Here is a 16,519-nt window from a genome sequence, read left to right as displayed (position 1 = left end):
ACTTTCCTAATCCTGACCCTGATGTGCAGTTTGTCTCTGTGCTGAAAGATCCCAATCTCAAATGGCAGACTGAACAACCTGTGGATAGCCATATTTCAAAAAATGTGAATGGGCTTGTGTGGCAGCCCACTACAGGATACCCCCTGTGCCCCTGGAGTGCCCCCAAAGAAGTTTAATTGCAGCCAATGCTGCTCAGAGGAAAACTGCAGGGATGTGAGGGGTTAAACAGCCCCAGCTCAGTCCACGTGCAGGGAGCCTGACACCCCCCTGATTGGCTGCCCAGGGAGTGTGGCAGTCCACCCCTGGTGTACTCTTGTGCCCCCAAAGAGATTTTAATTGCGTATTTGAATCCTTTGTTTCACCCAAACTCCACTTAAATGTCATTGTTGATTCTGAAAGTGGGTGTTCTTGAATGATACTAAAATGTACACGTTAAAATGCATCTACCCTTTAGGTAAGTCTTTGCAAAAAGAAACACTGTATGCATATGTTGTGTTATCTGTCAGAGCTATTTCTAGGTTGTCTAGTTCATGGGTGTCGGGGTTACCGTGGTTATTATGCCAAGGTATATTTCTGAGATAAAGGTCTACCTGCAAGAATGAAAGTGCTTGTTTAGTATTTCTAGAAATTTGCATTTTTATGGCAAAAAAAAATCAATGTACATTGAAGTTGTAAAGTGTAAATTTTTTGTAAGTAGAATAAATCTCTACAACGGTTAATTTTGATTATTCTCTTATTCATAAATTGTTCACTTTACATATTTTGAGCAAGTGCTTTATAGAAAGCTACATTTTCTAATAAAATCTTGGTTTTGTATGTTTTCTACACAAATTTTTTTTTAATTTAATTTAATTGCTCAGAGGAAAACCTCCTTTGCTTGTGGAAGCTGCAGGTCTGTGAGGGGTTAACAGACTCAGCTAGTGTCCTAGTGTCCCAGCTCCCCTGCACATGAGACAGGAAGCTGGGAGGTCAGAGGTGATCCCAGCAGCAGTGTGTGTGAGAGAGAGAAAGTGTGCAGAGGGGAGAAGAGCTTGTATCCTGAGCCAGGAAGCATGCAGACAGAGATGCTGTGCAGAGAGAAGCACACATCTGAGACCAGGCACTGGGAGCAAGGACCCAGCAGTTAATGACAGCCAGCACTGCTGACCAGAAGAAGGGGTGAGCAGCATGTGAAGGGAAATAGAGCCCAGTAGGAGTGACTGCAGATACCTACAGCACGGAACTAGGCAGAGAGGGACATTGCCGCCCATCTGGGAGTCACCCAGAGGACCACACAGCACCCAAGACAGGCAGTGGCCAGCCAGGAGTCGTGACCAGCAGGAGCTGGCAACTGCAGCTGATTGTTCAGGTACTGGGGTGTTGGATACCCCCACTAACAGGACTGCCTGTTTGCCTCTGATACAGGAGATTGCCCTAAGGGATGGGAATCTGCCTGCCCCTCTTAGAGAGGATTTTTGATCACTTTTGTTATACATAAAAGTAGTGTGCACACTAAGTTATGGCCTAATCACCTTGTGAGGATTTCCTTCGCGGGACCGTTATTCAAATTCAGGAACTGTGTTGTTTTGCACCAGGGACTACCGCGCAGTGTATATAGGGTGCATAGCGCCACTTGGCGGACATGTTGTGACGTAATATTATTCTGTCATATTGTTATTGTTGTGATGTAATTTATTGCGTAATCGTTCTCTCGTTAATCTGGTCATTGATTAGTTATAGCTTTAGTTACTGAATGATATAAAGTGACTGTTTTGCATAAGTACGTGAGTGTATTGCAGCAATCCATTTACATATCTCCTTTAAATAAATATATTTGTTGCTGCTAGCCGTAGTAGCCTTGTCTTTTGTGGGTTCTCCTTGGGTTGTGCCATTCCCTGCCACAGGTTCTCCGGAAGAAGCCGTGAGGAATCCAGAAGCTGCCGCCGTAATCAGCTCCAGATTCAGGTACCATTTTACACCACACCGTTACAGGGGCACTGTCACAGGAGCGCAAAAGGATAAATCACCTATGGCACAAGGTTCATCGGCAATAAACCTCACAAAAACCATCCAGATTCCACAACACAAGACCATTTCAGGTCTGAATAACTCTGTCAAGGGAATGCGAATAAATGTGGTCAACCACCAGCCTGTTAAACAGGTCTCATCTCAGGATGATGACTATGATGATGATGATGAGATGGAACTTGCTCCCATCCCTTCCAAACAGATGAAATTCACAGCTGCAAATACTTTACAGAAAAGACCAGGAACATTGGGCAACCAATTTTCACTTGGCCAAACATTACCTTTCACTAAAGTTGTACAGAATGATACGTACACTGCTCCCAGTGCTACACCGCCTGCCCCAACAGTACCTTTACTACGGACTAAAACGCTGACCAATATGTCACGTACTCTTGTTAAAAAGGAGGCCCTACCAGCCGTACCACCTCCAACAGAGTCTGTTTTCAGCCCCCTAGAAGGAACGAAAATGACGGTAAATAATTGCAAAATATTGCGCTCAAGGTCAAGCTCAAGTTTAAGCCCCAGCAGCAGCACCAACACACCCTCTCCCAACCCACTACTTGACTGGAGTGAAGATGGCGGGCGCGTCAGCCGCTTATAAAGCCTCGCGAAATCCGGCGCCAGGAGATGACGTTCTAATCACGCGGATGGACCCGAGTCAGGTGGAAATCTCCGAGCGCTGCTCGGAATCGGGCTCGGAATGATGACGTCCGTGGGGGCTCGGATCTCTGAAATCCGAGCCCGCACATCTCTAGCAGTAACTGATGGACCCGGCTGTGCAGATAAGGAGGATGCTGACAGCGATGATGTCAAATGGAAAGCCAGCGAACTGTTGCTCCATGCAGCACTGGAAAACTTTGCTGCCCGTGGTGATGCCATAGGGCATGCGTAACCATCACTAGCATTGGTTGCAGCAGTGGCAGTAACTGATGGACCCGGCTGTGCAGATAAGAGGATTAAAAAAGGAGGATTAAAAAAATGTAGCCTCCCAAAAAGAAGTGTAATTGCAGCCGCCCAAAAAGAAGTGTAATTGCAGGCGCCCAAAAAGAAGTGTAATTGCAGCCTTCCTGTCCCAGCCATGACTCCCCAGGTCAGGGAGATCACATTCTCACCCATGAAGATGGTGATGGTGACACAAATCCAAAAGAGGACAGAGAACAATCTCTTGCACACGAGACCACTGTGCTGGATACAAGACAGACCAGAGTCCACCTAAAGGTGTCGGCTAGTACAGCATCCCGAAAAGTCTCAAGGCTCCAAAAAAAAAGACTGCAGTGGCAGACTCCCAAATTAATGCAGGGTGAGAGCTGCAACCAGCAGTGGGCGATTGGTGCAGCAATCAAGTGGAATGCAAACAGTTGTATGCATTTAAAAGACAAGTCCCTCATACGAATGACTCTCAGCAGTGGGCACCAGACCAGACAGGTAGATGAGGCAGTACTAGTTGTGTGTGTATCTGTTTTGGTCAGTTTAATATTTAACAAGACCCCTATCTGGCTTGATTCTGGTTATGATTGATTGATTGATTATTAATTAATTTTATGATGTGATTGATTGATTGTCGAAACCCTGTTTAACAACCTGGCTGATCCTGACCCTGATGTGCAGTTGGTCTCTGTGCTGAAAGATCCATATTTAAAAAAATGTGTGGCAGCCCACTACAGGATACCCCCTGTGCCCCTGTGCCCCAAAGAAGTTTAATTGCAGCCGCCCCTAAAGAAGTTTTAATGCAGCCTCCCCCAAAAAAGTTTAGCCGCCCAAAAAGATGTGTAACTAATTGTACCCAACTGGTCATCAAAAAGAAACCAATCTTTATTGTGAAAACAAGGTATCAAGTGGCAAAGAAAAGGAAGCCAGTGATGATAATTTTGTGAGCTGTGAAAGTATTATCAAGGAAACATAACTTTACTTAAGTTTTGAGGAAAGGCTTTATCGGACCATTTCATGAATAAAGAACAGTTGATGAAGAAATTAAAGAAGTATTCATCGTTCTTGTCATTAAATAAAAAGGAGATGCGAAGGTCAAATCATTACAAAGGTTATCTGATAAGGAAAAAGCAGTTCTCTCTAAAAGGCTATGCACATATGACAAATACTACAAAATGTTTGCAAATCAATTAAAAATTGAAAAGGGGGGCCAGAAGGTTTGTACAGCTTTATCTCCTAAAAAATTTCCAACAACTTGTTCCGAAGCAACTGTGTCTGTTAGTAGGTCAGCCTGTACAACTAACGGCAAAGAAAGTGACTATCTTCAAAACAAAAGGATTTTTGCCGCTTCAGAAACTGATCGTGCTCAAGGTGAAGGCAGTCAGTGTACACCTCAGAATGCTAACCAAATACATAAAGTCCATGCAAAGATAAAGGATATTGTAAAAGAAAATTGCACTGACAAGTCTTCAACTTACAAAAACCAAGCTATGTATAAAACTGCAGTAACTGGAAAACTAAAAAAAACTTTAGCCGCCCACAAAGAACTTTAATTGCAGCCGCCCAGGCTTGATTCTGATTATTTATGATTGATTGATTATGATAGATTGATTGATTATGATTGATTGATTATGATTATGATTGATTGATTATTAATTATGATGTGCCTGATCCTGACCCTGATGTGCATTAAAAATGACTCTCAGCAGTGGGCACCAGACCAGACAGGTAAAAAAAAGTGTAGCCACCCAAAAAGAAGTGTAATTGAGCCTTCCGGCAACAGCCCTGACTCCTCCAGGTCAGGGAGATCACATTCTCACCCATGAAGGTGCAGCAATGAGGTGGAATGCAAACAGTTGTATGCATTGAAAAGACAAGTCCCACATATGAATGACTCTCAGCAGTAGGAATAATGAATGGTGATGCAAGATGGAATTGTCCTTGGGCCCTCCCACCCACCCTTATGTTGCGAAAATAGGACATGCACACTTTAACAAACCAAACATTTCAGCGACAGGGCCTACAAAACTGTGGCTGAAATGATTGGTTTGTTTGGGCACCCACAAAAAATAAACCAATTCATAATATCTCCCTGTATAAACTGGCTCTACAGTAACAAGATGTCATCGTCACTCATCATCATCATCATCCTCCTCCTCCTCCTCTGATTCCTCGCCCCCTTCAGTGTGTACTTCCTCATTCTCAGAGATTATCAATTCGTCCCCGCTGGACTCCACAATCACAGGTCCAGTTATAATCTCTGGAGGCAATTCATGGTCTTCATTGAATAAGTGATAATTCATTTTTATAAACATCATTTTCTCAACATTTTTCGGGAGCAACCTTCTTCGCCGCTCACTGACCAGGTTCCCCGCTGCACTGAATACTCTTTCGGAGTACACACTGGAGGGGGGACAACTCAGGTAAAATAGAGCCAGTTTGTACAGGGGTTTCCAAACTGCCTTTTTTTCCTGCCAGTACAGGTAAGGACTGTCTGACATGTCTACTTGGATGCTGTCACCAAAGTAATCATCCACCATTTTTTCAATGTTGACAGCATCCAATGCACCGACAGCAGACATGTCAGCAATCGTTGGCAGGTCCTTGAGTCCGGACCAGATGTCCAAACTCCCTCCTGCCTGCCCTGCATCCCCGCCAGCGGGTTGTGTGGGAAATCGCAGCTGTTTCCTCACAGGCACAGCGGAGAAAATGAAGGCACAGGGGAGAAAATGAAGGAGGAGCTGGGGCCGTGTCACGGTCCCCTTCAGATGACAATCTCCTGACCAGCAGGTCTTTGCACCTTTGTAGACTTGTGTCCGCCGGAAACAGAGACACAACATACGCTTTAAACCGAGGATCGAGCACTGTGGCCAAAATGTATTCCTCTGACTTTAACAGACTGACCACCCTCGTATCCTGGCAAAGCGTATGGAGGGCTTCATCCACAATAGCGACATGCTTTGCGGAATCGCTCCGCTTTAGCTCCTCCCTCACTTTCTCCAGCTGCTTTTGTCACAGGCTGATCAGGGGAATCACCTGACTAATGCAGGCAGTGTCGGAACTGACTTCACGTGTGGCTACTTCAAACGGCTGGAGAACCTTGCACAACACGGAAATCAGCCTCCACTGCGCTTGAGTCAGGTGCAGCCCCGCTCCTCTGCCTATGTCGTAGGTGGCTGTGTAGGCTTGAATGGCCTTTTGCTGCTCCTCCATCCTCTGCAGCATATAGAGGGTGGAGTTCCAGCGCGTCACCACCTCTTGTTTCAGCTGATGGCAGGGCAGGTTGCAGAGTTTTTGCTCCCGCTCCAGCCTTCGGCAGGCTGTGGCAGAATGCCGAAAGTGTTCGCAAATTTTGCGTGCCACCGCAAGCATCTCCTGCACACTCCTGTCATTTTTTATGAAATGCTGCACCACCAAATTTATTGTGTGGGCAAAACATGGCACGTGCTGGAAATTGCCCATGTTTAATGCCCGCACAATGTTACTGGCGTTGTCCGACACCACAAATCCTCAGGAGAGTCTAAGGGGGGTAAGCCACAGGGAGATGATTTCCCTCAGTTTCTCTAAGAGGTTGTCGGCGTTGTGCCTCTTCTTGAAACTGGTGATACACAGCGTAGCCTGCCTAAGAAGGAGCTGGCATGCAGGAGATGCTGCTGCTGCTTCTGCGGAAGGCGATGCATCTACCCAGTGGGCTGTCACAGTCATATAGTCCTTAGTTTGCCCTGATCCACTTGTCCACATGTCTGTAGTTAAGTGTACAGTGGGTACAGCCGCATTTTTCAGGGCACTGAGGACACTTTTTCTGACCTCCCTGTACATCGCGGGTATCGCCTGCCTAGTGAAGTGGAATCTAGACGGGATTTGGTACCGGGGACACAATACCTGCATCAACCGTTTAAATCCCACTCCATTGATGGCGGACACCGGACGCACGTCTAACACCAACATAGCTGTCAAGGCCGCAGTTATCCGCTTTGCCATAGGATGACTGCTGTCGTATTTCATCCTCATGGAAAATGACTGTTGGACGGTCAATTGCTTAGTGAAAGACGTAGCGGTCTTACAACTTCCCCTCTGGGATGATGACTGACTTCCCCTCTGGGATGATGACTGACTTCCAGGAGCAGCAGCAGCAGCGGCAGTAGTAGTAGTAGTAGGCGTAGTGCTGCAGGATCCTCCGGAGGAATCTATGGAGTCATTCATGCAGGTGAGATGGACTGCAGGACTCCCCCCTATCCGGATCGAGGAGGAATTTGTCGAGGAGGGAGTTGGCGGTGTGCTTTTCAGGCATTTGGCTCCAAAAGGAGGACCAAGTGATTTAGGTGTCGCTGGACTGCTAGCCGCACTTTCTGGACTAAACACTGAACCATGATGCGTCTTTAGGTGACGTTTAAGGGAGGTTGTCCCTAGGTGGGCAAGATCCTTACCCCTGCTTATTGGAGTTTTACATAAGCTACAAATGGCAATACTTTTGTTGTCCGGATGCGGATAAAAAAAATTCCAGACCGCAGAGGTGGATTTATTGGTCCTTTGTCCAGGCATGACGATGGGCTTTTTCATCCCATGGACAACAACTTTTTCCCCCACAGGTGCCTCATTCCCCCCTGGTGCGTCATTTAAGCAAACCAAGTCTCCATCCTCCTCGACAACTTCCTCCTCAGTGCCAGCTACATCAATATCCTCCTCCTGGTGTACAACATCACCTTCACTAATAAAATCTTCAACTAGACTGTGGGTGATCCTTCCAGCATATGCAGAGGGCGTACTGCAAATGGTGGAAGGAGCCACCTCTTCACGTACAGTGATGGGAAGGTCCGGCATCACAACCACCGCCACCCTCGGACTCTCCGTGGGGATTTGGGATATGTCTTTAGAAGGATGAGTTTTTTCCAGATTTATTTTCTGAATTTTTTTCTTTTTTTTTTTCTGAAATTTTGTCAGACTTTTTTGAGTCGGTGTCAGCCTAACTCTCTTTAATTTCCTATTGGGTGGGGAGAGAGGAGGAGGAGGACTTTCCTCGTCATCTGAAGCTGCACCACTAGTCATGAAGTTAGGCCATGGCCTTAGCCGTTCCTTGCCACTCCGTGTCGTAAATGGCATATTGCCAAGTTTAAGTTTCTCTTCCAACGATTTACATTTCATATTTTTATTCCTTTTACGGAAGTTTGGTTTCAATTGTACATGCCCTCTGCTTTCACACTGGGCATCGGCCGTGGCAGACGACGTTGTTGGCATTTCATCGTCTATGTCATGACTAGTGGCTGCAGCTTCAGAACTATGAGGAAGTGCATCTTCATCTTTCCTTTGTTTGTTAACCTTGATATTTTGGATCTCCATTATTATTGTGGAGTTATGTCACAGAACAGCGCCACTGGAGTGCAATTATATATGTCAGTGAGTATGCACCAGCAGGCAGTTATACAGATACAGCAGTATTGGGCAGTGAGCCACACACCAGACAGGTACGGCAGTATTAGGCAGAGAGCCCCAGACCAGACAGGTAGATAATGATATACGGCAGTATTTAGGCAGTGAGCCCCAGACCAGAGGGTAGATACGGCAGTATTGGGCAGTGAGCCACACACCAGACAGGTACGGCAGTATTAGGCAGAGAGCCCCAGACCAGACAGGTAGATAATGATATACGGCAGTATTTAGGCAGTGAGCCCCAGACCAGAGGGTAGATACGGCAGTATTGGGCAGTGAGCCACACACCAGACAGGTACGGCAGTATTAGGCAGAGAGCCCCAGACCAGACAGGTAGATAATGATATACGGCAGTATTTAGGCAGTGAGCCCCAGACCAGAGGGTAGATACGGCAGTATTGGGCAGTGAGCCACACACCAGACAGGTACGGCAGTATTAGGCAGAGAGCCCCAGACCAGACAGGTAGATAATGATATACGGCAGTATTTAGGCAGTGAGCCCCAGACCAGAGGGTAGATAAGGCAGTATTGGGCAGTGAGCCACACACCAGACAGGTACGGCAGTATTAGGCAGAGAGCCCCAGACCAGACAGGTAGATAATGATATACGGCAGTATTTAGGCAGTGAGCCCCAGACCAGAGGGTAGATACGGCAGTATTGGGCAGTGAGCCACACACCACACAGGTACGGCAGTATTAGGCAGAGAGCCCCAGACCAGACAGGTAGATAATGATATATGGCAGTATTTAGGCAGTGAGCCCCAGACCACAGACCGCCAGACTGGCAGATTCAGTGCAGGCAGCAGTGCAGCACCAGTGGACTATATATATTTATATTTAATATAATTAATAATTATTTATATATATAATAAATGGCACAGCACAGCACCAGAGGTATGCCCCAGCACAGAGGAGACAGTAGTACTACAGGCAGGTACACACACAGTTAGACTGTTCTCCTAAGCAGAGGAGAACATAGTACACAGCAGCACTGAGGGAGACAGCCCTAACAAATAAAATAATTAATTACAGCACAGGTCACCAGAGGTAGACCGCACAGAGGAGACAGTAGTACTGTACAAGTAGTCAAGTACACAGTTAGACTGTTGTCCTAAGCTGAGAACAGAGTACACAGCAGCACTGAGGGAGACAGCCCCAGCAAATAAAATAATCAATTACAGGCAGCACAGCACACCAGAGGTAGACCGCACAGAGGAGACAGTAGTACTACAAGTACACAGTTAGACTACTACACAGCAGCACTGAGAGACAGCACCAGCGATTGCAAAAGCTCAAGGTCAAGCTCAAGTTTAAGCCCCAGCAGCAGCACCAACACACCCTCTCCCAACCCACTACTTGACTGGAGTGAAGATGGCGGGGGCGCGGCAGCTGCTTATAAAGCCTCGCGAAATCCGACGCCGGGAGATGACGTTCTAATCACGCGGACGGACCGAGTCAGGCGGGAATCTCCGAGCGCTGCTCGGAATCGGGCTCGGAATGATGACGTCCGTGGGGGCTCGGATCTCTGAAATCCGAGCCCGCACATCTCTAGTATAAACAGACGTTCCCAGCAACCTAGGCAGCGCTACTACTGTCGGCAGCTGGTGTGGGCGTTACATACAGGCAGCAATACTACTGTGAGCAGCTGGTGTGGATGTTACATATAGGCAGCGCTAATACTGTCGGCAGCTGGTGTGGGCGTTACATATAGGCAGCAATAGTACTGTGAGCTGCTGGTGTGGGTGTTACATATAGGCAGCGCTACTACTGTCAGCAGCTGGTGTGGGCATTTCATATAGGCAGCAATAGTACTGTGAGCTGCTGGTGTGGGTGTTACATATAGGCAGCGCTTCTTCTGTCGGCAGCTGGTGTGGGCGTTACATATAGGCAGCAATACTACTGTGAGCAGCTGGTGTGGGTGTTACATATAGGCAGCGCTACTACTGTCGGCAGCTGGTGTGGGCGTTACATATAGACAGTGCTACTACTGTCGGCAGCTGGTGTGGGCGTTACATATAGGAAGCTCTACTACTGTCGGCAGCTGGTGTGGGCATTACATATAGGCAGCGCTACTACTGTCGGCAGCTGGTGTGGGCGTTACATATAGGCAGTGCTACTGTCAGCATCTGGTGTGGGCGTTCGATATATGAAGCGCTACTAATGTCTTCATCTGTGTGGGCATTAGCTAAAAGCAGCACTACTACTGTTGGCAACTGGTGTGGGCATTAGCTAAAAGCAGCGCTATTACTGTAAGCAACTGTTGTGGGCATTACGTATAAGCAGGGCTACTACTGGCATAATGTGCAAGCACATCACAATGTGAAATAGGTAGTACTGTGTGGCAATACCATGTTTGCCATAATGTGGGCATTATGGTGTTATTGGTACTGTTATGCTGCCACACCCACAAAGATTTGTATCCAGAAATACACTTATTTTTTACATTTACTATCTAGAAAATACGGCAATTTGTATTCGTATTGATAGCACATAAATACGAATACGAATTGCCGTATTTTCGGGATAGTAAATGTCAAAAATAAGTGTATTTCTGGATACAAATACACCTGTTTTTTACAAATTTCCTTTAGTAAATTTCACCCATAATGTGAATAAGATGGTGTACTGCAGGAATTCCCAACCACGGTCCTCAAGGCACACCAACAGTGCAGGTTTTATAGATATCCAGACTTGAGCACAGGTGACTTAATTAGTATCTGAGGGATTTGATTAAACCATCTGTGCTGAAGCCTGGATATCACTAAAACCTGCACTGTTGGTGTGCCGTGAGGACCAAGGTTGGGAATGCCTGGTGTACTGTGTGGCGTAATTTGAAATGAGTGTACTATTGTGTGGCCATGTCCCTTCCTTGTGAGACCACACATTTTTTGTGTGCGCGGTCCCTTTGTAAAGTATGAGAGGGTGCAAATGTAAAGTTTGCAGGAGGGCGCCAAAGACCGGCCCTGACCACAAATGTTTATTCTAATGTGCTCCATCCCAGAAGAGTAGCGCCGTTCTGCCTCCCTCTCCACACAGCATTTTACCGCGATTCGATGGCCTGTGGAGTGATAGCAAAGCCGACATATGCAATTGTAATTTAATTTGGCTCCTCCTCCCCACAGGCCCAAGAATCGCAGTAAAACGCCATGGAGGGGACTAATTATGTAAGACATCTAGTCACAACACTGAGCAACCACAAATACTGTTGCTGCTGTGCTGTTTTTCAGGCTCTGAGTCCCAATATTTACCGTAAGTGCATTTATGAGGCAGAATTTGTATTTACAGATGGCGCTGTTTTCACTCAGTCCAACAACGCAGCAAGATGGGGACGCGCTAGCGTCTCACATGCTTGTGTGTCCCATTGCTGTGAATGTGGTGCGCAAATGTCACGCATGCGCATCCCATTCTCAGCGAATGGTGCACCGAGACGGGTAGACATGCTGCATTGTTGGGTTGAATGAAAACGGCTCCAACTGTACTTAAAATTAAATAAGAATATACTGTATATATAGTGGGTATTTTGGCCACCTTTAGGGGAAAAGGAATTAGATATAGATAAAGCAGCACCACTCAGGGGCTTGTGCAAAACCTTGTTTTAATTAGGAATGTGCACCGGACACTTTTCGCGTTTTGGGTTCAGATTACCTTCAGATTTTGGGTTCTACTGGGTGTTGCCAAAACACCCCCTCAACGTTTTGGGTTTTGGATTTTTGGTTTTGTGTTCCGATTTTTTTTAATTTGTATTCTTTTAATTATAAAAAAGAGCAGCACACCTGGACTGATATGGCACGCTTAGCATCACCCCTGGACTAATACGGCACACTTAGCATCACCCCTGGACTAATACAGCACACTTGGCAGCACCCCATTAATTATACGGCAGACTTGGCTTACCCCAGGATTTATTTGGCAGACTTGGGTCGCCCCTGGACTGATATGGCACGCTTAGCATCACCCCTGGACTAATACGGCACACTTAGCATCACCCCTGGACTAATACAGCACACTTGGCAGCACCCCATGAATTATACGGCAGACTTGGCTTACCCCAGGAATTATTTGGCAGACTTGGCTCGCCCCTGGACTGATATGGCACGCTAAGCATCACCCCTGGACTAATACGGCACACTTAGCATCACCCCTGGACTAATACAGCACACTTGGCAGCACCCCATGAATTATACGGCAGACTTGGCTTACCCCAGGATTTATTTGGCAGACTTGGCTCGTCCCTGGACTGATATGGCACACTTAGCATCACCCCTGGACTAATACAGCACACTTGGCAGCACCCCATAAATAATATGGCAGACTTGGCTTACCCCAGGAACTATACGTCACAGATGGCGGCACCCCTGGACTGATACGGCACACATGGCGGCAGGCATGGAATTATACGGCAGACAAATTCCTGCAGTAAAAATAAAAATGTGTATTCTTTTAATTATAAAAAAGAGCAGCACACCTTACTTAGCAACACCCCATGAATTATACAGCACTCTTGGCTTACCCCTGGACTACAGCGCATTTAACAGCCCTTCCAGTAAAAAATAAATAAAAATAAAACACCTTATTTTTATTTTCATTAAAAAAAAGGGCAGCTCCCCTGGTCTGATACGGGACACATGGGGGCACCCCTGGAATTATACGGCACACATGCGGGAACCCCAGGACTGATACAGGATACATGGGGGCACCCATGGAATTATATGACACACATGTGGGCACCCCTGGACTGATACATCACACATGTGGGTACCCTTGGACTGATACATCACACATGTGGGCACCCCTGGATGGATAAAGTACACATGTGGGCACCCCTGGACTGATACAGCACACATGTGGGCACCCCTGGATGGATAAAGTACACATGCGGGCACCCCTGGACTGATACAGCACACATGTGAGCACCCCTGGACAAATACAGCACACATGTGGGCACCTCTTGATGGATACAGTACACATTCGAGCACCCCTTGACTGATACAGCATCCCTGGACTTATACTGGGCACTGGCAGCAGTAATTAAAAAAAACTTTTATTTTTGCTTTGAATTTTTTTTTACATTAAAATAATGCAGCCCTCTCAGTAGCACTAGCAGCCCCCTCTATGCATTAATCATCCCTCCTGACTGGCTTACATTATTATCAATTTAATCACAATAAGATTATTATTTTTATTTCTCTTATTATTTATTTACCTTCATTTATCGGTTCCTAGCGCTACTGTTAGTGCTATTTTTATCTTGTTTCTAGGGATGTGTTATCCCGCAAAATTAGCAGCTGGAACCCCGTATATACAGGGTTAATATAGCGTTCATTATCTATTGTCGTTTGCACACACCAGAGCTGCACACACCAGAGCTTCCCACTCCATCTCCTGTACGCAATATGATGACATCACGGGCATGACGTCACATTCTCCTGCAGCACCAAACTCTGACACCCCAACCTTGCCTCATGCACATAGAAAAAGAAGGCTAAATATGAGTGCCTTTGTACTGTGTCAGTAGGGTAAGCAGGGCACCTTAGGTGACAATATACAGTACCCTGTGCTCAGTTTTGCCTTCCCTGTCAGTAACAGGACTTCCATCCATATTTCTGGTAGCCTGAATGGTGGATGATGCATCTCACCCCTTGGACAAAGCAACGGATTGGTCAAGCCAGGATAGTAGAATAGGATTGTCTACTCTGCTACTAATAACAGTTCTGCTTACCTTTACAGGTGATTCTTACCTTCACTTCACAGCTTTCTGGGGCATCAAGAACAAAAGAAAAAAGCAGAAGTCCAAGGCCAAAGATGGCAGGCCACCAAAGAACATGGAATCAGTAATGCACCAAACTGAAAGGAAGACACATGCTACTTCCATGGTGAATGCATCGTCAAGCCTATGGAAGACCAGCAATACAGGACAAGGAATACAGGTAATAGTATTCTAGACCCTCCACATCGCCACCTAAACTCACCATTTATCATTTGAACATAAACCCTAATAATCACTGTAGCCCAATTCCCTAATGTAGTGTTGTCACATTCTGATCTATTATAGTGCTGGCCGAGAATTGTCCTGCCCACACTTCATGTCCTGCTCTTCTACCCAACCCTCAACCCTCCCTCACCCAAACCACTAGCCACTATATATGCAAAATTTAGCAATCTTGCTTCCTACTTTATGGACAAGATTGACATGATCCAAGATTGATTGGTATGCTCCGACGCAGTCAGTGATACTACTTAATTCCCTACCTTAACTCTCTGACACATTTACTTCATTTGATCCCACCAATGAAGATGAAGTATCTGCCCTTTTCTCTTCCTCCCGCTCTACCTCACTTCCTTTCCTGAGCTCTTTGGCATTTTCTCCTCATTTGACTCCACAAGTGAGAATGAAGTATCAACACTCTTCTCATTCTCATACTCCACTAACTCTCCTCTTGACCCTATAATCTCACAATCTCTGTCTCCTGTGCTCATCCCAACCTTCACTAAAATCTGTAACCTCTTTCCTCCATTGTTCAAACATGCAGTCATTACTCCGATTCTGAGAAAACACAGTTCCTACCCAAGTTCTCTCTCAAACTAATATTCCCATCTCTCGGGTCCCATGCACCTCCAAAATACTTGGGAGACTTGCCTGCGGTAGCCTCACACACTTTCTTAACTTGCACAACTTATTGGACCCACTTCAGTCAGGCTTTCGTTCCCAACACCCCACAGAGACAGCACTGACTAAAGTTGTGAATGATCTGGTCACTGCTAAGTCTAAAGGCCACTACTCACTACTAATTCTTCTAGATCTCTCTGCTGCTTTTGACACTTTTGACCACACACTTCTCATTCAAACACTACAATCCATAGGTCTTAAAGACACTGCCCTCTCTTGGTTCTCATCCTACCTATCTAGTCGCTCCTTCAGTGTTCGTTTCTCTGATTCCACCTCCTCTCCGCTACATCTTTCAGTTGGAGAACCAGGGTTCAGTCTTAGGTCCCCTGCTTTTCTCAATCTATGCCTTATCTCTTGGTAAACTAAATGGCTCTTTTGGATTTCAGTATCATTTATATGCGGATGATACTCAACTCTACTTATCCTCCCCAGACCTGTCCCCATCTGTATTGAGCTGTGTCTTTGAATGTATTTCTGCTGTTTCATCCTGGATGTCATCTCGCCACCTGAAACTAAATATTTCTAAAACAGAATGAATTATATTTCCACCAATAAATAGGAGTTACCAACCAGATATAGCTATCGTTGTTGAGAATATGATAATTACTCCTACTACTCAAGCTCGTTGCCTAGGTGTTATCCTTGACTTTGTTTCCTTTGTTCCCCACATTCAATCTGTCTTGAAACATATTCAAATTACGCCCTTACCTTACACAGGACACTGCTAAAACTCTAATCCATGCTCTCATCATCTCACACATTGATTATTGCAATAGTATCCTTATTGTCCTTCCCCAATACAGACTATCACCACTATAGTCCATGATGAATGCAGCTGTGAGGAATGTCTTCCTTGCCAATCACATCCCCGCTGTACAGTCCACACATACCCTCACCTATTAATCACATCCCCACTGTACAGGCCACCAGAGCCGGATTAACAATGGGGCTGATGGAGCTACAGCTCCAGGCCCACTCTCTAAATAGGCCCATTTTATAGCTGAGGGTCAGGGCTTTCCAACAAGCCTGGCCCCGTGTTGCTAGCCCCCCGGGAACCGGAGATACCGCCAGGCAAAGCTGGAACGTTTTCCCCATAGGATAACATGAGACCTGCTAATTCCGACCCCCACCTGGTTCCAACGGCATCACAGAAGCTCGAGGTTGATCTTAGTCTAACTCAAATTGCTGGGCCTTCAATCTGATACCAGGTTGGTCCATATGGGTTCATTGGTTCTAGAGATATTGCGGGTAAACCGATTTTTTTCATGTTTGAAATGTCCTTTCATGGCTGTTCATGTTGTTTGAGGACAGATTTCTCTGGAACCAAATGGCCCAGTTTCACAGGACCAAAATCATTTGAAAATCATTCGAAACCCACATGTAAATGGGTCAGTTGGTTCCGAAGATAATGCTGGATAATGCTGGTTAACTACCCCTAAAGTTTAACGTTTTTCACACCAGAAAATGCAGGAACCAGGCTGGTGTAATAGG

General features: G+C 46.1%; 1 protein-coding gene across 1 annotated transcript in view; it reads left to right on the top strand.

The window, feature by feature from the left end:
• LOC146019785 (interferon-induced very large GTPase 1-like) overlaps positions 1 to 16,519 on the top strand; it is a 134,639-nt gene that overhangs the window by 56,738 nt on the left and 61,382 nt on the right. Inside the window, exon 6 of the mRNA XM_083152340.1 lies at positions 14,089 to 14,288. Within this exon, the coding sequence (XP_083008466.1) occupies positions 14,089 to 14,288 (200 nt within the window). The remainder of the gene's footprint in view (positions 1 to 14,088; positions 14,289 to 16,519) is intronic.

This window comes from Crinia signifera, chromosome 7 (genome assembly GCF_055691185.1).
Source record: "Crinia signifera chromosome 7, ASM5569118v1, whole genome shotgun sequence".
NCBI lineage: Eukaryota > Metazoa > Chordata > Amphibia > Anura > Myobatrachidae > Crinia > Crinia signifera.
This window is presented reverse-complemented; position numbering and strand designations above follow the sequence as displayed.